The sequence below is a fragment of the Crocodylus siamensis genome, chromosome 4, assembly GCF_052110815.1.
Source record: "Crocodylus siamensis isolate JL-2025a chromosome 4, ASM5211081v1, whole genome shotgun sequence".
Taxonomy (NCBI): Eukaryota; Metazoa; Chordata; order Crocodylia; family Crocodylidae; genus Crocodylus; species Crocodylus siamensis.
Window position 1 is genome coordinate 196630974 of NC_143398.1, and position 23322 is coordinate 196654295.

A 23322-nucleotide genomic window follows, 5' to 3' on the forward strand; every position below is an offset into this window, starting at 1 on the left:
AGAACAGCTTGTAACAAGAGTAATATTATGAACAGTGCTAAACAGAAACCAGCAAGAATATACAGTAAAATCCCCGTTATCCGGCATTCGACTAGCCAGAATACTCTATTAACCAGCACCACACCACTTCTACCCACCACCCTGTGCCACCACTATGTGCAAGCCATGTGCAACCACCCCACACCACCACCGTGTGCAGGCCCCTCCCCCCTGGTATTTCTAGATAACTGGCGATTTTACATTCCCCACTCATGTCGGATAACCAAGCTTTTACTGTACATATACAAAAACCACAACCTCAGCTCACCAGGTGGTGACCTGCCCTGTCACACCTCTCCCCCTTGGGGATGATACAGAGCTGGTGAGGCTTCCTAAGCCTTTCTCCCTTGCCTTGGGTAATTGGCACCTCACTTATTCAGAATAAGGTGATACATCACCAAATCCTCTGCAGAAGGATGGGTGGGCAGTTGCTCAGGATCACCTCTCCTGAGGTAAGTCTCCCCAGTGACCAAATCCATACACCACTCAATCCACAGGAATCAATGATAGCTCAGATCCACGACTAACACCAATCAATGGAGGACAGACAACTCCACACTCCACTTCACTCACTCCAAGTCGCAACAAAATCAACTCACAAAGACTCTCTGTACCTGTCTTTCAGGTACCTTTTATATCACAGCCCTGTCATTCACTGTCACTCGGAATACACCAATTACCGTGCTGTGCACGCATCTTGTCCACTAGGCCCGTGCAAAGCGGCAAGTATTCAATTTGGATTCAGCTGATTCGGAGGGACAGTGATACGATTCAGTGATTCGAATCACTGTCCCGATCCAATTAGGCTGAATTGGATCCAAAGACTCAACCACAGACTTAACAGGCAGGAGTCCTCAATGCTGCACAGTTGCCTCCAGCTGGTAAGTCTGCTGTGGTGGGCGAAAGTGGGAGGCAAAGGGCTTGGGGGGTGCAAATAAACACCTCCTGCAGCAAGGGAGAGATTGGGGTTGGGGATAGGACAAGCTGCCCAGCCTGAGTGAGGGGGCTCACGGGACTCAGGGAGGGGGGCTCCCGCCCCTGCATGCGGCTGTGCACCAGTGGTCCAGGGCATGGGAGCACGTGTGTGCCCCCAGGGGTGTGTAAGGCAGGCTAGGCCAGGCTGCGCTGCAGGAAGCTAGGCCCAGCCGCCAGCCACCAGGCTGTGCTCTGTGGGGTGGGTAGAGCCAGGGCTACACTCCAGGCTAGCTTCCACTGCCGGGTTGTGCTCCGCAGGGCAGGTAGAGCCAGGGCTTAACTCCAGGCTGCAGCTAGGGCTAGCTGCCCAGAGCACAGCCCTGGCTCTGCCCACCCCACAGAGCGCAGCCCAGCAGCAGGGGCTTGCTGCCCAGAGCACAGCCTTGGCCAGGCTCTTGCCACTGTTCCTACCGCCAGTCCGGGCGAGCAGTAGGGGGGCATAGCCCCTGCTCAGTGCCTTCCACCTTTTATCAGGCACAGCCCGTCCCGCCTGCCCTGCACAGATCCTGGGCCACACGCCCCGTCATCTCAAACTGGTGGCAGGAGCAGCAGTGAGAGTCGCTGGACAAGCTGCCACACGAACAGCTCCCAGACCCGTGGCATGCAGAGGCACAAGCTGCCCCACCCCCTCCCTGGGCAGCACTTGCCCCAGCCCAGGTCTCAGCCCCAGCCCCAATCTTTCCCTCACTGTGGAGGTGTTGATCTGCCTGTCCCCCCCACCCCAAACACACACCTTCTCTCCCCACTCCACCCACAACAGACTTACCAGCTGAGGCAGCTGTGTCCTGTCCAGTGTGGTTGAGGACTGCTGCCCATTAGTCTATGGCTGAATCAGCACCGAATCTTTTCCAAATCAATTCAGACCTTTTAATGGGTCTCCTGATTCAATTAGGTTTGGAGATTTGACCACCGAATCAGGCCGAATCTCCTACAAATTGAATCAGCTATTGAAGCTTCGTACAGCCCTACTGTCCACCTCTGACTCATCACTCTCACTGCACACAGCACAATCTATCAGTCAGCACCTTATCTCTGGCAGTTTTCCTGCCAAGAATTATATGTACTGCACCAGACCTGGACAGGCATGGGTGAGCCAGGTGGCCACCCAGAGCCCAAAAATGAAAAAAGAAAATACAATTGCAAAAAAATTTTTAATATTCTACATATATGGGACTGGCAAGGTTACCAATTGAGAACAAACTATTTAAAGACATCAATATCACAGATGTGATGAAGAGTTTTGCAACAAAAAAATCATTATCTCTGGTGAAGTGAGGCCCCAATATTAAAAGTTCACCCAGAGCCGCCAGGCTTCTAAGTATGGCACAGCCCTGCACTGCGCATGTCCCATAGGCACAAATAGGTGAATGACATCATAAAAGTGGAAAGTTCAGACGTTCTTGAGCCCTCACACCTCTAGTCAAAGTACACATGCTCTGCAGGGAGTTAATGCTAGGAGTCCATCTCCAACACCAAGTCAATCTGTTTTAGGCTGATCGTTAAGCTAGCATTACATTCATGCAGATATGCCTCCGACTCTTTCTAGGCTCCTTAAAGCTAAAAGCATAAGACAGTACATAGTAGAAAAGACAGTCATAAAATATGAAGACAAAACAAATCATAAAATTTACCCTGGAATTCATGAGTTATGTAAAACCTTCCCTAAGTCCCAGGAAGCGGGTGGGAGAAGGTAGAGAGGGAAAGGAGAAAAAAAAAACTCTGAAGAGACATGAAAGTAAGCTGTGTATAGTCATCTCAGTCTCTGACTGTGCTCACATACCATAGGTCATGGTATCTTGATAGGCCATCTCCCAGGGAAGTCTTCAGCTAAAGCAGACTACAAATGGCAAATTAGAAGACTGCATTCTGGTTCGCTATTCATCCAACACAGCAGAAACAACTTAGAATCACCGTGATGTGTAAAAGGTTCTGGTCACTTGCCGTCAGTGAATTCTAGGTATCATATTTGTCAATGTAATCCTGACCAAATTACAATTTGACAATTTCAAGTGTGTTCGCAACAGGAAGTTTGCTTTTCACTGCCTGCCTCAAATAGTGCCACTTATGCGGAAGCCATATTTTAACGTAGCGGAACTTTTCTATATAGGTTATGCACCATCTTTGATCCCATTGATTATGGGGCACCAATGTACAAGCAGAAAAGTAGATTACCACACTAGTGCTTTACTGGGCCTAAGTTTTAAACCTTAGTATGTTAATCAATTCCAATAGATATTAGCACCCACAACAAACAGGTAGAATTTGTCTCAAATGATAAATTATCAGTGCTGTTAGCCATTTCATTTGCATTCATTATAGTAAATGCCCCCCATGTTTCACACAAACATGAAAGAAAACATTTTACTACACAAATTCAGATTCATTAGGTTTTATTATGAAAATCTGGATAAAAAGTTAAAAGGCTGTCATGAACATTTAGAATAGGATGCTGAAACAGACATTTTACATATAAAAAGCAGTGGTGAAGTATTAGCAGCATCCAAATAAAATTTCTGTTTTAAAATAGGTATACAGTACCAAGAACAGTCCTTTTGTCTGGGAAGCAGCTGTACATAGTGTTCACCCTGCAGAAAACCCACCATCTTTCCAAAAAGAAAAAGAAACATTATTAACAAGCAATGAACTGAGTTACTGTTTATGCATTCTCAGTTTACCAGGAAGCAATTCACAACTTCAAAATTACAGGAAATTAGTGCCAATTATTTTGCTCATGCAATCATAAAGAACAGAAAAACCCCCACTTGTATTTACACTGATTAACAAACCGTGTGTATATTGCCATCATTTAAAGTGCAAGCTACATGTCAGCTGAATTCTTAGAAGGCATAACATCGAGCTGAAATACTGCCATGTGTGTTTGGTTATACAACTAACCAAGGATGCTGACAATGTATTTTTAGCCTCAGACGGATTTTAGTTTAACACTTCCCATAATTCGCTACCAGCCAAACATGTATTCCATAGCTTTAGACACAATACTTTCATCTTTCCTGGGAGTCTGTCTGTCAGAAACCACCTAGAGAGAGATAAATAGATACCTGGTTAGTCGACATGCATTTGTTCATTTGCACAGCCCAGTTGTTACTATGACTAACCTCAATAGATGCTAACTCTTTGGAAAGGTCAAAATTAATTAACAGACAAACGAAGTGATTTAGAAGCCATTTTGATAGTCTTTTTGATTTACATTTTATGCAAAAAAGCTTATATCCAAACTCCTCCTCTCTCTCAGGACCTCCACCTGATGCAGGAGGTACATAGTCCCACTAGGGGGAATGCCTTACTGGACCTCGTACTGGCAATGGGGGATGACATAGTAGGTGACTACAGATCAGTGGTCACCTAGGGGACAGTGACCACCAAATAAGAGAATTCACCATAAGGGGTAAAGTGGGAAAAGTAACTAGTAGGGTGGAAGTGCTAGACTTTAGGAAGGCTGACTTCAGTGAGCTCAAGCATTTAGTCAGTGACGCACTGCAGGGTAACAGATTTGGCGAGATGGGAGCCCAGGAAGGGTGGCTGTGCCTTAAGGAAGTGATCCTTCAGGCATAGAGGGAGACTATCCCAATGTGGGGGAAAACAGGGAAAGGGGCCAAGAGGCTTCCTTGGCTAACCAGAGAAATCCAGAGCAGCCTAAGGGCAAAAAGAGGAGCATATAAGCAGTGGAAACGGAGAAATTACTAAAGAGGAGTATGCCTCCTCAGCTCGCAGATGTAGAGAGGCAGTTAGAAAGGCCAAAGCTATCATGGAGCTGAAGATGGTATCCCAAGTTAAGGATAACAAAACATTGTTTTTCAGATATATACGGAGTAAAAGGAAGGCCCAGGGCAGTATAGGACCACTACTCAATGGGCAAAAGCAATTGGTGACAGACAGAGGGGACAAGGCTGAACTCCTCAATGAGTTCTTTGCCTCAGTGTTCCTAAACGAGGGGCAAGACAAGTCTCACAATGGGATCGTAGCGAGACAACAGCAGGGCGCCAGACCACCAAGCGTTGACCCTGAGGTAGTGCAGAGTCACTTGGAAGGACTGGATGCGTTTAAGTCGGCAGGCCTGGATGAGCTCCTTACAAGGGCACTGAAAGCACTGGCTGATGTCATTGCACAGCCACTGGCAAGAGTATTTGAGCACTTGTGGCACACAGGCCAGGTCCCGGAGGACTGGAAAAGGGCCAGTGTGGTCCCTATTTTCAAGAAAGGGAGGAAAGAGGGTCCAAGCAACTACAGGCCAGTTAGTCTCAACTCCATCCTTGGTAAAGTCTTTGAAAAGATTATTAAGGCTCATATATGTGACAGCCCAGCAAGAAAAATTATGCTGAGGGGAAACCAGCACAGGTCTGTAGCAGGTAGATAGTGCCTGACTAATCTGGTCTCTTTTTATGACCAAGTTACAAAACACCTGGACACAGGAGTAGGGGTAGATATCGTTTACTTAGACTTCAGGAAGACCTTCAATACAGTATCCCACCCCATACTGGTGAACAAATTAAGAGGCTGTGACTTGGATGATTATACAGTCCGGTGGGTGGCAAATTGGCTAGAGGGCTGTACCCAGGGAGTGGTGGTGGATGGGTCGTTATCGACCTGGAAGGACATGGGCAGTGGGGTCCCGCAGGGCTCGGTCCTTGGACCGATACTCTTCAATGCCTTCATCTTTGACTTGGACGAGGGAGTGAAGTGTACTCTGTCCAAGTTTGTGGCTGATACAAAAACTGTAGGGAGAAGTGGACACACCAGAAGGCAGGGAACAACTAAAGGCAGACCTGGACAGGTTGGACAAATGGGCAGAAAACAATAGAATGCAATTTAACAAGGAGAAATGCAAAGTGCTGCACCTAGGAAGGCAAAATGTCCAGCACACCTACTGCCTAGGAAATGACCTACTCGGCAGCATGGAAGCGGAAAGGTATCTCGGAGTCCTAGTGGACTCCAAGATGAATGAGTCATCAGTGTGATGAAGTGATCAGCATGATGAAGTCATCAACAAAGTTAACTGCACTTTATCATGCATCAGCAGATACATGACAAACAGAACCAAGCAGATGATACTTCCCCTCTGTCGGGCTCTGGTCAGACCACAGTTGGAATACTGCGTCCAGTTTTAGGCACCACACTTTAAGAGAGATATGGATAACCTGGAGAGGGTCTAGAGAAGGGCCACTCGGATGGTTAAGGGCTTGCAGGCCACGCCCTACGAGGACAGATTAGGGCACCTGGACCTCTTCAGCCTCCGCAAGAGGTTGAGAGGTGACCTTGTGGCTGCCTATAAATTCATCACGGGGGCACAGAAGGGAATTGGTGAGGCTCTACGCACCAAGGCACCCCTGGAAGTTGCAAGAAATAATGGCCAAAACCTAGCAGAGAGCAGATTTAGACTGGACATTAGGAAGAACTTCTTCATAGTTAGAGTGGCCAAAATTTGGAATGGGCTCCCAAGGGAGGTGGTGCTCTCCCCTGCCCTGGGGGTCTTCAAGAGGATGTTAGATAGGCATCTGGCTGGGGTCAACTAAACCCAACAGACTTTCCTACCTATGCAGGGGGTCAGACTCAATGATCTATTGAGGTCCCTTCCAACCCTAACATCTGTGAATCTATGAATCTCACTTAGCAAAGAAAACTACAGGTGAGAAAGTAAAACAGAAATCTACTTTATTTTTGTTCTGAGGTCTGCCATTAGTTAGCTAAAAGGAATATAGACTGCTTTTATGGAAAAGTTACTTAAACGTTTTCTGCTCTCTGCCGCTCTCAAAATACCTGATAGTCACTAGTAGAAGTTTTATATGCTGTTGCAAGAGGTCTCATTGTAGAAATTCTTGTAGTACTTGCAGGCTGCACCGGTGTGCCAATGGCTTTTGTTGGTGGTGTGAAGACTGAAGACATGGAGGATATGGAACTTCTATCAAAATTTTCCATCACACTCTTGAATGAAGGGAAAAATTGAAAAGTTTAGTATAATAGAAGCAACAATATAAAATATATATCTCCTTTTTTCCCCTTTAAATACACAAGGTGGAGAGCATCTGGCAAGAAGTATGTGCCAGGTACCTTTCATATGAAAAAAGTGAAATATAACAAGCCACTATTACTTCTCTAGAAATACTAATATTCTGAAACTGCAGAAATGGACTGTCCTATCTAAATGTGGTAAACTGCATTCTACCTAGCTCCTGCAGTTTTAGGTAATTATGTTTTCATTTTGTATTCTGAAGCCTGATGTATCGTTATATAGTAAAAGCTCCGTTAACTAGCACCTTACAAGCCAACGTGATCTATTAACCAGCATGCCAGCTTGTAAGGTAAAGTGAAACCAGAAGTGCCCACTGTGGCACTTCCAGTTTCTCCAAGCGTCTATGGCCCAAGGCAAAGCAGCCTGCAGTGCTGAGACCCCACAGCCCGGGGGCAGAACAGGTTGCATGGGGCCCGCCTCCCTGTCCCACGGTGTAACTGTCTTATAGTTTTTAGCAAAGACTTTATATTATTTTCTCTTTTTTTTGTGTAACTGCCGCGCGGCACTCTCACATTTATGTAACCTTGAAGTAGACTGTTAATCAAAATGAACGCTTTGTACTTCTCTCCACTGGCATTAAGCTACACATGCGCATTCTGTAAATTTCATTTCTTATCTAAAAGTGTCATTTTTGCAGAAATGAAACTTATGTAGAAAATCTGCCTAGCAATAATTATGTAAAAGAAAATTATCCTATCTGTATACTATAGTTAGTGTCATAGAGGCAGTCCAACAAACATTTATAAAAGAGGCAAAAAGCAGGAAGCAGCAGAGACGACAACTGGAAAACTCTGTGGGCCTGATCACCCCGCAGACCGGTTCTCAGCCTCCCCGCCTGGGCGTATCCCAGCGAAGATAAAGGCCTCAGAAATCCGACAACTGACAACGATTCACTGTGTTACAGTATTGCTTTGTGTTTCCCAATTATGAGCCGTTGACCAGTTCTGGGACTTAAGGAGTCGGCAGCCGCACCTAGCTTTGGACTTGTTCCACTGTTGGAACGCAAGGGCTGGCTCTGGAACCTCGTGAACCAACGGACACCCTATAGAATATCCCATTCATGAGCTGTTGACCAGTTCTGGGACTACGGAGCCGGCAGCTGCTGGCTCTGGAACCCCGTGAACCAACAGACCCCTTTAGTATCCGGCATACTGTAACTGAAGAAACATCGGAGACTCCGCTTCTCGACTGCCTCTCATCGTAGCTTAGACAGCATATCTACGCTCGCTATACTTGTATTTACTGCAACTTCGTTCCAACCGGCCTCCCCTCTTACTTGTAAGAGGGTGAGGCCAGGTGAGTGAATAAATCTTTTTATTTTACTCTATATCTACTCCGTAATAACTTTTATAACTAACATTCCATATCAATGAGCCGTTGACCAGTTCTGGGACTTAAGGAGTCGGCAGCCGCACCTAGCTTTGGACTTGTTCCACTGTTGGAACGCAAGGGCTGGCTCTGGAACCTCGTGAACCAACGGACACCCTATAGATTAAGAGACACTAACTACTTACTCTAAGTCGTCTACTTGTGCCAACTCGGCGAACCTCGAGGGCGGCTAAGAGCTACCTCAATTCCGCCCCACAAGCCGCGCGCTCGCACAACTCCGCAAAGCCCGCGGCTCCCCTAAGCGGTGCCGGAGCCGCTAGCCCGGCATTTCGCCACACACGGGACCTGCAGGAGGAACGGCAGCAACACTACAGGAGGGGCAGAAGAAGCGGGGCCCAAACAGGCAAGGACACCTGTTTGGGCTGCTCAGTTAACCAGCATATTTTGTTTTCCGGCACTCCCATTCCCAGGGATGCTGGATAACAGAGCTTTTACTGTAGTGTATTATAATGTAACAAGTTCTACTTATGTACATACCAGACAAGCACATAATTCACTTGACCACATAAGCAAAGACCATTCACAGTCAATTACCTATTGTTTATACCAGGGGTTGTCAACTGGGGGTACGCATACCCCTGGGAATACTTGGGAAGACTCCAGGGGGTACGTGGCAGCAGCACAGAGAAGTGGGGAGCAGGTCCACCAGCACTTTGTGCCACTTGCTTTTGTTTTCACCAGGGCTGCATGCCGCTCCTGGTTTCGCGGACACGCACCGCCAACACTTTCAGTTTTGCTGCTGCGTGCCATATAGGTGCGTGTAATTACAGCACCGATTAATCAAGTCTGCTGGAGTGTGATACTTACCACGCTCTGGCAGACTCCAGCATCATGCATATTAGCATCTCCGGGCTGAAAAATGGCAGCAGGAGCACTTTAACTAAAGCTCAAGCTTTAGTTAAAAAGCCCCCCACCACCATTTTTCAGCATGAGAACACTGATAAACGTGATGCTACAGGTGCTTTACTTAAAGCCCACCCCCCGCTACACATACACACACTCCTGGAGCATGTGTATATATTTCCTTTGTTTATACCGCATCTACATAATGCATTCCCGAAATAAGTGCACAGACTTTTCTCAGTTCCAGGACTATACATTCATATGGAGTACACTTTATTTCCCCACCTTCCATAGCAGTATAAGTGCATCTTGTCATATCTCGCAGAAACATGAATAATGTTGCTCTATAATTTTTACAGCACAACTACAAAATATTGATGCATGTCCCCCTTATGTTTTTTGTTTAATCCATCTGAAATGGTAACAGGCAAGGAGTCCAAAATCAAGATGCCATACAATTTTATTTGCTCCTATACAGACTGCCAACTTACCTTATCTATACAAGGCTTGACTCCAATCATAATAGATTCCCCAAAAATTCTACCATCTTTGCTTAAAGCTTTCCGGGCTTGCAGTTTGGACTGATATCGAATGTGCATCCAATTTCCTGTGTTGGACATCTGTACAGGATTTTCATTGGAAACAGTGAAAATTAGCCTTTTTCCAAACAAACTGTAGTGTGCTTCATTAATGACATTTAACATGAGCCTTACCACGTGCTTTAATATGTTTCCATACTGTGCAAATTGTAGCAGAATATATGAAGCAGATGCTTGCGGAAATCTGAAAAAACAAAAACAAAATTCTGCCCAGTAAGATCAACTGTAGCAGAAAATATTAATTATATTTTAGAGAACAAACCTGGATCCTTGGCAAGACTCCTAGAAGTACAAGATCACACATGTTTTCAGTACTATTTCAAAATCAGTGGTTAGACTAACAGTACATTTTAGACCTGCCTCCTGAACCCCATCATCTAAAATGCACTATGTACATTCTAACTAGAAGATGAGGCATAGCTGCCTTAAGGAAGATAGTTAACTAATTAGCAGATGAGTTTGTCTGTTACCTGCTGGCTTCAAGCCATTGTTCTATGGTTCCTAGTGAACTCAGTGTCTTACTGCTGCTTCTTCCATATATACCAGACTTCAGCTTTTAGTTTGTTCAGGAAGCACTGCAGATCACTTACCCAAATACAGTTACCCAAGTGTCATCAAGCTGATCATCTGATGTTAGGGAATCCCCTTGAGTATAGAAAGGATCCAGCTGAGCAGGAGAGAGTGTGGTCTTTCTGGGCTGTCCGATGCTTGCAGGACTAAATACACCTGAGGCTGAAAAATTGTAATAATAATGATGAATTGTTATTGTATCTAAACAAGTCAGAACCATGTAGGAGCCATAAGAAAATTCAGTATATGGTTTTCTGTATGAACACAACAAAAAAAGAAAGTTACTTCAGACTAACTAAATTTGTAAGGATCATGTTTCTAAGTTTGTGGCTAGCTATTCCCCAGGTTTCACTAGCTTTTTCTGCATCTGTTGTGCATAAGGCAGGTAGGGATAACAAGAAATCAAGCAAGAGAGTTTGCAAGACATGACTAGGCTCATTCAGAGAGAAGCAAGTGACAAAGCCTTTCAAAAGACATGACACCAATGTCATTCCCTCTAGCCAAAAGCAGCTACATCTGCAACTTTCTGCTCAATACAGTATTGAGTTATATCACTCCTTTGTTCATTTTTAGGGAACTGCAGGCATATCAGATTTTACAGAACAAGACAGTACTTTCCCAATCATGTTTCTCTTTTGCAATTGGAAAGAATGCTAATTTACCAGGCAATTTACCAGAAGAACCAACCTAGTTCAGAGATAGTGGTGGCTTTTGCTGTATTACTAACAAAAGCAATATAGTAAACATAACTATACAATGTGCCAAGATACTTACCTGTTCCAGGTGTTGCTGGCATAGCTCCAACCAGTGGACTCTGTGTTGAAGAAAAGCTGGGCTATATTAAAATAGAGCAAATAAATCATTAATTGCAGGACAATTTTCAGTGTCAGAAAATTATCATTTCTCATGTTATTTAACTAAATGTTACTTCTTGCTTTAATATTAAACCAAATATCCTTGCACTGGTATTTGGTAGAACCTAACCTAACAAATACCTAACAATACCTATACCTAACAAATAAAACCTAAATGTCAGTAAGTCACTAAGCTTTTTGCTTCTGCATTTTTATGAAAATTAGTACATATCTTGCATCTCCAAAGGACCTCAATAATTAAATATAGAAAATCTTACAATTTGCTTCTCATCCTCATAGAATAGAATGCATATCAAGTCCTCATTTACCATAAACCCTTTCACTAAAAGTTTATAAATTGAAGTATTGTACACACAACAGAAACATTACAAAAAAGATATTGCCAGGGAATTTGTCTAACATACACTACCATGTAGACATTACCAGCAACAGCACTTCTTATACAATAGTTAAACCTATTTTAGGCCACAAGTAATCCTGAATTAGAGTTCCTAAACTAGAATACAAACTACTATGTTCCCTACTAACAATCTGTCCTAGGCAAAGTTAAGCAGTTTGAAGATCTTCCATTACTTTGAAAAGTTAAACAATTAAATTGCAATAACAACTGTTTATAAATATTTGTAATATATCAAATGAGAGATCTTAGTGGCAATTAATAAGGTCTTCCTCCTTCCTTGTACTTAGTTTTAACAACCGACATATACAAAACATTCAGTTGTATTAGCTACCGTTGAACTGCTTTTATACTTTTCTGTTCTCAGACAGAAAGCAAAAATATTTTTCAGTTTAACTGCTGATTATACAGGCAGTTCTCCTCCACCCCCTGCAACACATGCAAGGGATGATGGTTTTCTAAACCAGGGGTGCTCAATCTCCAGCCCAGAAATTTGGCACTATGAAAGCAGTGGCACCATTCTCCTACCGCTGTATCTCCGGAGCCATGGGGAGCCCTGGGCCCTGGATCTAATGCTGGATCCTGGCACAGGGGAGTGTGGCAGGGAGTGGCACCAGGCCCCAGAGCCCAACCTGGCCTGCAGACAGGCTCCAGGCCACTCACTTGGTCCATACAACTGAAAGGCCAAGCACCACTATATTAAACAAATAGTTACAACCTACCTTTTAAGCCAAGTTCGCCGATGACACCAAACTTTGGGGCAAAGCATCCACGCCAGAAGATAGGCGGGTGATCCAGGCTGACCTGGACAAGTGCAGCAAATGGGCAGATGAGAACCTGATGGTGTTTAACACCGAAAAATGCAAGGTTCTCCACCTTGGGAGGAAAAACCTGCAGCATCCTTATAGGCTCGGCAGTGCTACGTTGGTTAGCACTACAGAAGAAAGAGACTTGGGGGTCATCATTGACCACAAGATGTACATGAGCCTGCAATGCGATGCTGCGGCTGATAAAGCGACCAAAACGCTGGCGTGCATCCATAGATGCTTCTCGAGCAAATCCTGGGACGTCATTCTCCCCTTGTACTTGGCCTTGGTGAGGCCGCAGCTGGAGTACTGCGTCCAGTTTTGGGCTCCACAATTCAAAAAGGATGTGGAGAAGCTTGAGAGAGTCCAGAGGAGAGCCACGCGCATGATCAGAGGTCAGGAAAACAGATCTTACGATGACAGGCTGAGAGCCATGGGACTCTTTAGCCTGGAAAAGCGTAGGTTCAGGGGTGATCTGATGGCCACCTATAAGTTTATCAGGGGTGACCACCAGGATCTGGGAGAATGTTTGTTCACCAGAGTGCCCCAAGGGATGACTAGGTCGAACGGTCACAAACTCCTGCAAGACCATTTCAGGCTGGACATAAGGAAGAATTTCTTTACTATCCGAGCCCCCAAGGTCTGGAACAGTCTGCCAGCGGAGGTGATTCAAGTACCTACATTGAACACTTTCAAGAGTAAATTGGATGCTTATCTTGCTGAGATCCTATGACCCCAGCTGACTTCCTGCCCTTCAGGCAGGGGGCTGGACTCGATGATCTCCCAAGGTCCCTTCCAGCCCTGATGTCTATGAAATCTAAATCTAATAATTTCTCACAGATCAAAGGACTAAAAACATTGGAATACTTTTAAAGTGTAGTAAGAGTTATCAATTAATAATACAACTAGCATGCATTTTGCAAAATCTGAAGCCCTGAAGGATACATTAATAGCTTCCTTCTTCATAAAATGGTTTGAAGTTTCAGAATGTAATTCTTACAACAGAGATCGTGTTTATCAGTTCCATATAAAATCAAGTACAAAACTGAATAAAGTGATCCTGCTCTCTTCAGCAGCACTACAATATAACCTTTCTAGTTAATATGTTTTATCTCTTGATAAAAAGCCAGCTCTTTAAGTAATTAAAGTGTAGAACTCATTGCCACAAGATGTTGTGGAAGCTGACTGTGCAGCTAGATTCAAAAAGAAATTGAACAAATTCTTAAAAAGGGGCATCAGTAGCTACTGAGCATAGGAGTCAGGAGTACAACTTTTGAATCAGAACTTGCTCAACCTTAAATTCTGCAGGTTGCAATGGAGAAACAACAGAAAAAACCCTGGCATGCTGTTCACTCTCCCTTTCAGCATCTACTCTCTGCCACTGTGATACAGGATACTAGGCAAGATAGTCCTATGGTATGATCCAGTAAATAGTAGTTCTTACATTCTCTAAATTGGCCTTGCCTAAAGAACTGAATGACAGGTTCCAAAAAAAGTTTCAAAAGAAATTCTGTTTCACATGTCATTATTCATGAGTCTAATGAATGAAATAACTCTAGAAGTTATCTGAAAAAGGACTTTTTATATATGGGGAGTCGGAAGAAAAGCAAGGATAACGATGGACCCCTGCTAAACCAAACGGGACAACTGACAACTGACAGCCAGGAAAAAGCCAACCTGCTTAATGGGTACTTTGCGTTGGTTTTTCACCAGCCCAAAGGGACTGCTTAACATGATGTGGGAAGGCCAGAGTGAGGGTGAATTTATACCCAGCATCGGTGTAGACCTTGTAAAGGAACACCTTGAGAGGCTGGACACCTTCAAGTCACCTGGCCCTGACAGCTTGCACCCCAGAGTACTTAAGGTGCTGGCAGGCATCATAGCCTTTAAAGTCTGTATTAACCATGTGGACACTGGTGTCAGAAGTGAACTGGCCAAGTTTGCCGATGACACCAAACTTTGGGGTACAGCATCCACACGTGAGGATAGACTGGTGATCCAGGCTGACCTTAATAGGCTTAAGAAGTGGGCAGATAAAAACCTGATGACATTCAATATGCAAGGTACTCCACGTCGGGGGGAAAAAAACTTGCATCATGCTTATAGGCTTGGCAGTGCTACACTCATTAGCACCATGGCCAAAAGGGACTTGGGGGTCATGACTGACCACAAGATGAACATAAGCTACCAATGCAATGTCACAGCTGGTACAGCAAACAAAACTTTGGCTTGCATCCATAGCTGCTTCTCAAGCAAATCTCAGGATGTCATCCTCCTGCTGTACTTGACCTTGGTGAGACCACAGGTGGAGTAATGCATTCAATTTTGGGGTCCACAATTCAAGAAGAATGTGGAGAAGCTTGAGAGAATCCAGAGGAGCACCATGCACATGGTAAGAGGGCATGAGAACAGATCTTACGAAGAGAGGCTGAGAGCCATGGGACTCTTCAGTGTGGAAAAGCAGAGGCGCAGGGGAGATCTGGTGGCTACCTATAAGTATATAAGGGGTGCGCATCAGGATCTGGGGGAATGCCTGTTCACCAGAGTGCCTCAAGGGACGACAAGGTCCAGAGGTCATAAACTCCTCCAAGACTGTTTTAGGCTGGACATAAGGAAAAACTTATTTACTATCCAAGCCCCCAGGGCCTTGAATAGACTCCCTCCAGAGGTGGTGCAAGCACCTAGTCTGCACAGTTTTAAGCAACATTTGGACGCTTATCTTGCTGGGATCTTTTGGCCCTAGCTGACTTCCTGCCCCAGGGGCAGGGGGCTGGACTCGATCTTCTGAGGTCCCTTCCAGCCCTAATGTCTATGAAATCTATGAAGTTACGTGCTATTATTACAGTGTGCTACAACCAACACCCCCAAAATTATAATAGTGTTTGTTTCACACTTATCAATTTTAAAAACTATACAAAGCTAAAGAGAAAACTGAGTTAAGCTCAGAACCGCCCCAAGTCCCAACCCTGCCCCAAGTCCCCAGCAATGAGGGTGAGAGGCATTCAATAACAAAATATAATTTAAATAACCTTTCACAAACCAGTTATCTACACTCAATCTGGGAAGTGTAGAGATTCACTACTAAATTAAACTCTGGTTTCAGTTAAGTTCTGCAACTAGCCTACAGATTTACCACTTACTGGTCTTCTTGAGGTTAAAGGTGTTGATCCGAGCCCAGGACTAGATATTTCATCATATATACTTCTAACAGGTGGAGCACCACTTTTATCTTTGTGTGTAGGAACTACTGGCTGTGGAGGAGATCCACCTACAGTAAAAAGGAATAAGGAGAAAACCTGTTAAATTTCTTCTACTCCATTCGTCTAATTTTAATACTATAAAAATCCAGTATCCCTTTCATTTAAAAATTATTAATCTGACCTATTTGACCAGCGAGATTATTATATTATTAAACCTTTTTGCAAGAGCAGTTTACATTATAATCAGACTGCTCAAGAATCTTCTGCCAGTTTTCAGCACACTTGTTTGAAAACTTAGATGACATTCACTGGGTGATATTTAACTCTGTCTTCATATTTTGCCATGTTAGACACTATTTCAACACAAGGATATCAGAATCCAGTCTAAAATTAGACAGGGCTTGTTTGCTTATGAAGTGGCAGGTGGCTCTGCTTTTGGCATTTACATTTATACAAAGCAAAACATTAAAAGATATTGCATAGCAATAACCAAGGGAATAAATCTAGATTAGGGGTGCACCAATAAAGATTTTCTTGGCCGATACCAAGTCGATTATTCACCACACATATAGGGCAGCACTGATCCAATAACTGATTTACAGAAATGCAGCCAGGCAGTGCAGTGGGACGGATGGCTCATCCAGGGGATCAGGATCCTGGCACTTAAAAATGGCAGTGGGGGGCACTTGAACTGAAGCTCTTCAACTGAGCTTTAGTTCAAGCACCACTGGCACCATTTTTAAGCAGAGGGACGCTTCTAACCAGAGCCAAGAGCAGATGTGGGCTGGGGGCTCTCCTCCCTGTTGCCTTCACCCCAACAGCCACACACCAGCCACGCATCCCCTGCCTTCCCCGCAGTGGGAAGCACAACCACACCTCCTGGATGAGCCACCCATGGCTCTGTTCCGTTCCCCAGCCCAGCCCAGGGTCCCATTCACCGCCATGACTAGGCAGCATCCCAGCCCCTGCCCCACTCCCTCCCTCACCATGGGGGCCTTGATCTGCCCTCCCACCTCACCCCCAACCCCCCACACCCTTTCCCCTCCAGACTTACCTGCAGGGTGCTGCTCTCCAAACTGCCCAGCTGCATTCCTGGCCACACATAGGCTACAGCTGTGTGCACGCACACAGCGTTCAGGGCCCCAGCCAGAAGGCACATTATATTTATCATTGTATTATTGGCTATAATGGCCCAAAAAGCCGATGTTAATTTCCCTTTTATTGGTGCCGATCAGATATGGCACTGATATATCAGTATGCCTCAAAACTAGATTAAAGATTTTTCCTCTTCTAGTTTCACCTCAGAGTAGATATAGCAAAATTTTATTTTTATTGCAAACCCCTTGCTGGAAGTAAAATTACTTTATGTGGTGGACCCTGCCAGAGTATGCTCTCCGTAATTTGCCAGAAAAAGGAATAGTTAAGTTTGCAATAGCTAACGCCCACACCTGTTTGCTATTGTTCCTACCTTCATGCCTGCAGATCACATGAGAGACTACATTTTTAGTATTTCTAGATATAGTACAACTATTTGGAAGTTATTTGCACCAACTACCTCTGTTTTCTCATTGCAATTATATAGGTTCACTACTATGCTGAATAAAAGACAAGACTACATTCTAAGATCAGTTTACAGCAACTGTATTTTTTTTTGCCATGTGATAGCTTAAAGGGGCTTCTAACTACATTTGAATTACACAAGCTTATATAAAATTATTTTCATAGTTTGTCTGCTTTCTAGAATTTCAGACAATTCCCATCAAAACAGGAAGATGTACAACAATCTACACATTTAAAAAAACAGAATGCAATTTAATTGCAACAGGCATGCAAAAATAGACTTATTGAGGGCTTAAGGCATGCGATATAGCTAAGAAACATTGCATACCATAGCATTATTTTGACCCCAGAAGACCTGTACACAGTTATTGTTTAAATTCCCTTGCTCCCTCTAACATTCACCTGTTATCTATTAGGTGTATACTTTAATCTTCAGGACAACTACGGACTTCATATGTGTTCATGGTGTTTCAGAACCTGCTTAAGCAGAACCACAAATATGACTGGAGCCTCCAGCAGTCACCATAACAAAAATAGAATAATTCAAGGAATTAACTTATTTAAAAGAACATGGATACACCCAGAATATCTCTTATGCGCTGCTAAGCAGACAATTCATGTGGAACTTGGTAGATCATGTCTACATTAAGCTTATGGGTTGCACAGATATGGGGGAAAAAACAGCACCAATTAAGCTCAGCATGTCCCCACGCCAAGCATAGCACATGACCAGAAGAGAAATTGCATTAGTTTGACCTGGTTCACCCAGGGTCTACATAGCTCACACCCTTCAGCAGGGTTTTTGGTTACTTTTTATCTAATAGCTGAAAGTGCCAAAAGTCCCACTGAAGTGCACAAGCTATACAAGACGCTGGGGAGCCAGGTCAATTTGATGTGATTCCTCTTCCAGTAAAGTGTTGTTTTTTTTCCCTCCACACCTGTCAGCACCCTTAAATACTATCAAGCTCCAAAATATTTCTCAGTCTTTATTTCTGGACTTAAAAACTCCCTTTTATACAAGGCAATTACCAGTCAAGGGTAAAACTTGCAATAACTTCACCGTTCATGACATTTTGGGGACACTTCAGGCTACTGAACTGTTATATGGAGCATTCACTTATATCTCTAAGTACGGCAATCTCAAATGCAAACCAGTTTAAGTTACATGCTCAATTATCATTCATTGGTGTCACTGGTCTTATTGGTGTCCCATGTGTGCACCTTAGCTTCTTTATTGAGACAAATCTTCATTTTAAAGAGGACTGAATTAAATTCATACTGCTGTTTTAAAATGGCATTAGTTATTTTTTATGGCATTATATTTCAATAAAACCTGGAGATTTAAATCTTTAGGGGGCAGTGTCTCTCAAGCTGCTGAAATATCCATTTATTAAATACTAAAAAAAGCCAGTGTATCAGTTTTCAAATGTTAAAAGTAATGTTCCTGGACATGCCATAATACTATGTTTCAGTTCAAGGGAGAGTCTAAAAAAATTAGTCAGAATAGAAAGTGATAGAAATGCCGGGCACAGATAGAAAAGTTGACAGTGGGAAAAAGAACGAATGTGCAAGAATAAAATTCTGACACTTTTAACCCATCTTTCAAATGGAGTCACTTGCTAAAAATCACTAATATGCCATTCACACTACACCCACAGTTAGAAAATATGGGCTATTTCTTTACTATTTCACCCAGGACATTGCATAATTTAGAAAGGTGCCTCAGAAAGAAAGTCTGACATTTAGTATCCCTTGCCTCAGAAAGGAAGACTGACATTTAGTATCCCTTGTAAGCAGAGGGGTACAACCACCTAGCCATCCAAGCTCCCCAGATGGAGAAATTATTTAAACATCTTCCTCAATAACCAAGAGGGGAAAACAGAAGAGGAACATTAATCCACACCTATGCGAGAGAACATTTCTACAGCTACACTCAATTATAATAATCATGATTACGGATGTCAGGTATCACTAGTAACCGATAGTGGTATCTGACATTAAAAACAACCACCTTATTAAAGCGATACCTGACATTCAAATGAATCAGCTGGTTAAAGGCAATGAAAAAATTGGGAATAGAATTTGTAATTCCTCCTTGCTCCCACCAGATTTAAATAAGGTCTCTCCCTAAAGCCTCTCTGAAGAACATATTCATCAATAGTCTCCATAAACTTAAGTTATGTCAGCAAAGTAGACCATTACTTTGATCAAACTCCAAAAAACAGAGGAGCTAGTTTCATTAGCAACTGATGCAAGTGAGATCAAACTACCTTTAGCAGAAATAGAATCTATATTAGCATTAACAAATGACACCTCCTGAGCATCAAGTTCACATATTTAAGTAACCATGAAACTTGCTCAAATCTATTTTAATTGCACTATTTTGAATAACCAATTTGACATATGTTTGATTCCATTTTCAACACCTATAATTTGGAAAGGCATGGAACTTGACATTTGGAAAAAGTTATTAGGAAACCAAGTTAAAAAAGGTTACCTGTGATTATTTTTCAGCAATACAACCTCCAAATTAGGACTTCCTAAATCTCTAACAGATAGACACTAATGGAAAAAGGGTAGGGGAGAGATCAGTCTCGATAGGTTCCTACATAAATACTCTCTTCTTTAAGCATCTGCTCTCTGAAAGTATGAAATTCAGTAGGCTGGATGGACCAGTGGTGATCCAGTATGGCATACTGTATGTCCTAAATACAGTCACTTATAAGAGTTGTATAGTAGAATTTGCTCACCTGCAAGTAAAGGAGACCTCATTTCCATCACACCAACAGAAGGGCCACTTAAAGAGCGAGGCTGTGGTGTCATTGGAGCTGGTAAGTCACCCATTAAAAATCCAGGTAGGAACTGAGCACCAGCTCCTGGCTTTGGTGATGTTGGGGAACCTAGAGTCATTGGCTCAGCTCCTGTGATAATAAAACAAAGTTTAAGGTATTAGAAATAATAAAATAATTATGTCTAAAAAAAAGTTTTTTAATTAAAAAAAGCTGCTTGGTTAAGCTAGGGGATTAATTAAACCTTTACTTTCAAAAATAGAAAGCAAGCAACTACAATCCTATATTCTTCATGACCATAACACTCACTACCCATTTCCTATTACTTTAATGGCTATCAGATTAAGGGTCTGGACACATAGATTCATAGATGCTAGGGTCGGAAGGGACCTCAATAGATCATCGAGTCCGATGTAACCCTGATCCATTTAAATGCAGTTTAAACCTAAAGCAGACAGACATACAACCCTGTTGCACCAATTTAGAGCTGCCTGAAATGGGCCAATGTTATTCAGACATTAAGTGCTCCTTGATACAGGTCTGGTCAGTCCTCCTGGCACCCCACATTGCTGTACCTGGCCCCTTTGGTATGTAGCCAGGACTCTAGACTAGTTCTCTGCCAGTATGATAATGAAAGTATCGTTATGACCCTTTATAAACTTATGGAGTGTGTACACCTTGAATACTATACCCAATTCTGGTCCCCACACCTCAAGAAAGTGATAAAAGAATTAAAGACACTCCAGAGAAGGACAAGTATGATTAGTGGTATGGAGGGGCTTCCACATGACAGACTAGAGAGGGTGTTGCCAGCCCCCAGCACATATACCACAGCACAGTGTACAGAGGCATTTTGCTTGGCAGATGCACCTCACAGAGGACAGCAGGGAAGGGGCTACAGGGCCACAATAAGAATGGGACCCCTTGCAGCTCTCCCACCATCTGCCTGGAGGTGTGCTTGCATCCACTGGCAGCAACAAGCCGAGCCACAGCTCCAAAAAGACTGGTGTAGTTGCTTGTATCCTCCCTGCTGCAAGCAGCCTGAGATCCATGACAGGCAGCAAGGGCCTTCCCAGAGACCAGGCTGGCTGTGGCAGGCAGCCAAAACAGTCTTAGATCAGCTTGTTGCAGACAGTGGGTGCACATGCACCCGGGGCAGACGGTGAGCTGTAAGGGGCCCAATCCTTGTTGCACCTAGCGCTGGGGGTGCCAGACAGAAAGGGTGGGTGGGGTCTCCATGGATACAAGCCCAGGAGCTGCAAGGGGCCCGAACCTTGTTGTGGCAGTACAGCCCCAGCCCCTTTCTCGCTGTCCCTGCTGAGGTACATGTGCATTCACCACAGGCAATGAGCAAGGCCAGAGCTGCATGGACCTTGGTGCAGCCGCTTACAGGCTCCTGCCTGACTGCTACAGCTGGCCTGGGTTCTGAGTAGGCCCTTGCTGCCCACCACAGAGCCAGGACTGCTCACAGCAGGCTGTAGAGAGACTGCAAGCAGCTGCACTGGGGTTTGCAGAGCCACAGCCCAGCTCATTGCCAGGCAGGTGACACACGCAACAGGGCTGACAGCAGGAAAGAGGCCAGAGCTGCGCTGCCACAATAAGGACCAGGTCCCTCACAGTTCCCAGGCTTGTCTCCAGATAAACCCCACCCCACCTTTCTATCTGGCACCCCCAACAGCAGGTTCAAAACAGACTGATTGGATCCCCCTCTTGCCGCTCCAACTGCTCAACAAAACTACTTAAGTGGAGCTCAAGCCCAAATAACTGCCTACCCCTGAGCTAACCCTAATCAATTTAGAAAAGAGAAGCTTGAGGGGGAACATGACAAGGGCTTACAAACGACTAAATGATGAAGAGAAAGTAAATAAGGATTTATTTACTCTCACACAACACAAGAACTTAGGGGGTCACAAAATGAAACTAGTAAGCAGTACCTTTAAAACAAACAAAAGTAAGTTTTTATTCACACAGCATTTAATTCAAGTGCAGACATCTCTGCTACGACAGCTTGCAGAATGTGACAGTTTAGCTGGAATCAAAAAGGGACTGGACAAATTATAGGAGGAAAGAGGCATGTGAGTGAAGGGCACGGCTGCCGAATCACAACTCCCTAAACTTTAAATGCTGGAGACCACAAAAGAGAGAGCAGGGGGAAAAACTGTAGTCATCCCCAGTTCACTCTCCCTTTCCCATCCGCTCTCTACCACGGGGATGCTGGGCAAGGCGGACCCGCGGGCCGACCCGGTTCTTATGCGCTGCCTATGTCTTCCCCATCGTGATGGCACTTGAGGCGGGAGGCCTCGTCCTTCACACCTCCGGAGCACCCAACGGGGCGGCGGCCCCCGGGGACAGGCCTGCAGCGGACGGGCGGACTACACGCCACGGCCCAGGCCCGTCCCGAGCCCGGGACAGGCCGGAGACAGGCCAGGGTCAAGCGCGCGACAGCCGCACGTGCGCGGCCGAGGGGCTCACAGCGGAGCGGAGCGGGGCCCGGCCCGGCCGCGGCCCGGTTCCTGCGGCGCACGCGCGACACGCGCCGCCCAGCTCACCTACTGCCGGAGGCTCCATAGCGAAGGCGGCCATAGCGGCGGGGGCGCGGGCGGCGGGAAACGGCACTTTGAAACAGAGCGGAAATTCCTTCTGCCGCGAGGCTCCTTGGGGGCACGTCACTTCCGGGAAGCGGCGCTCGGCCGCCACATTGTGTGCCAGGAAGGTTGGGTGGGGGTCACGTGTCACTACGTTATGACCCGGGGCGTCCGGATCGCTGCAGCTGCGCTCTCCCCGGGGCTGCTGCCAGGATCCCTCTCGGCGGGCGGGAGCGGGCATCGCTGCCTGCCGCTGCAGCCGTGCCCCTTGGACGTCACACGGGCCCAGTTCAGCTGAGGCGCCGCCTGGTGCCTGGGGTTGCGTGCGCATCTCCCGCCCGGCCGCCCGGCCCGTTCTCGGCAGCCCACCAGGGGCCTCGGGCTGGTGGCTTAGCCGCCCGGTGCGGTGCGGTGCGGTGCTGGGAGGCGGGAGCAGCTCTTCTGACTACTGGGTGGCTGGAGACGCGTCAGTCTCCTTCGGGAGCGACCCAGGCCCGGTGTTGAAAGAAGAAAACATTTACCACAACCATTGTGATTCCTTCAAACGCTTGCCTCTGGGAACATGTGCGTGTCCTCTCCCGCTACTGCTGAGGGTAGTTATTGTAGGCTTAACTCACACTACATCTGGTACCGGGTGTTAAAAGCCAGTGCTATGAGGAATTGACAT

The 23322-nt window shown here is 45.1% G+C and overlaps 1 protein-coding gene across 2 annotated transcripts in view; it reads right to left on the minus strand.

Annotated features, from left to right (window-relative positions):
* NUP35 (nucleoporin 35) overlaps positions 1-22773 on the minus strand; it is a 37702-nt gene extending 14929 nt beyond the window's left edge. The window contains exons 1-9 of one of the 2 annotated variants that reach the window (XR_016442028.1): positions 22620-22773; positions 20032-20202; positions 15662-15789; positions 11218-11278; positions 10464-10605; positions 9988-10057; positions 9766-9894; positions 6790-6954; positions 3553-4051 (exon numbers count right to left, since the gene is read on the minus strand). Coding sequence is in view for 1 of the 2 variants with exons in the window: in XM_090045285.1 (XP_089901411.1) it covers positions 3974-4051; positions 6790-6954; positions 9766-9894; positions 9988-10057; positions 10464-10605; positions 11218-11278; positions 15662-15789; positions 20032-20202; positions 22620-22653 (978 nt within the window). In the remaining variant the exon portion in view is untranslated. Of the gene's footprint in view, positions 1-3387; positions 4052-6789; positions 6955-9765; positions 9895-9987; positions 10058-10463; positions 10606-11217; positions 11279-15661; positions 15790-20031; positions 20203-22619 lie in introns of those variants that run through there. The other variant, XM_090045285.1, reaches the window with a different exon arrangement.
* Positions 22774-23322: the final 549 nt, after the last annotated feature.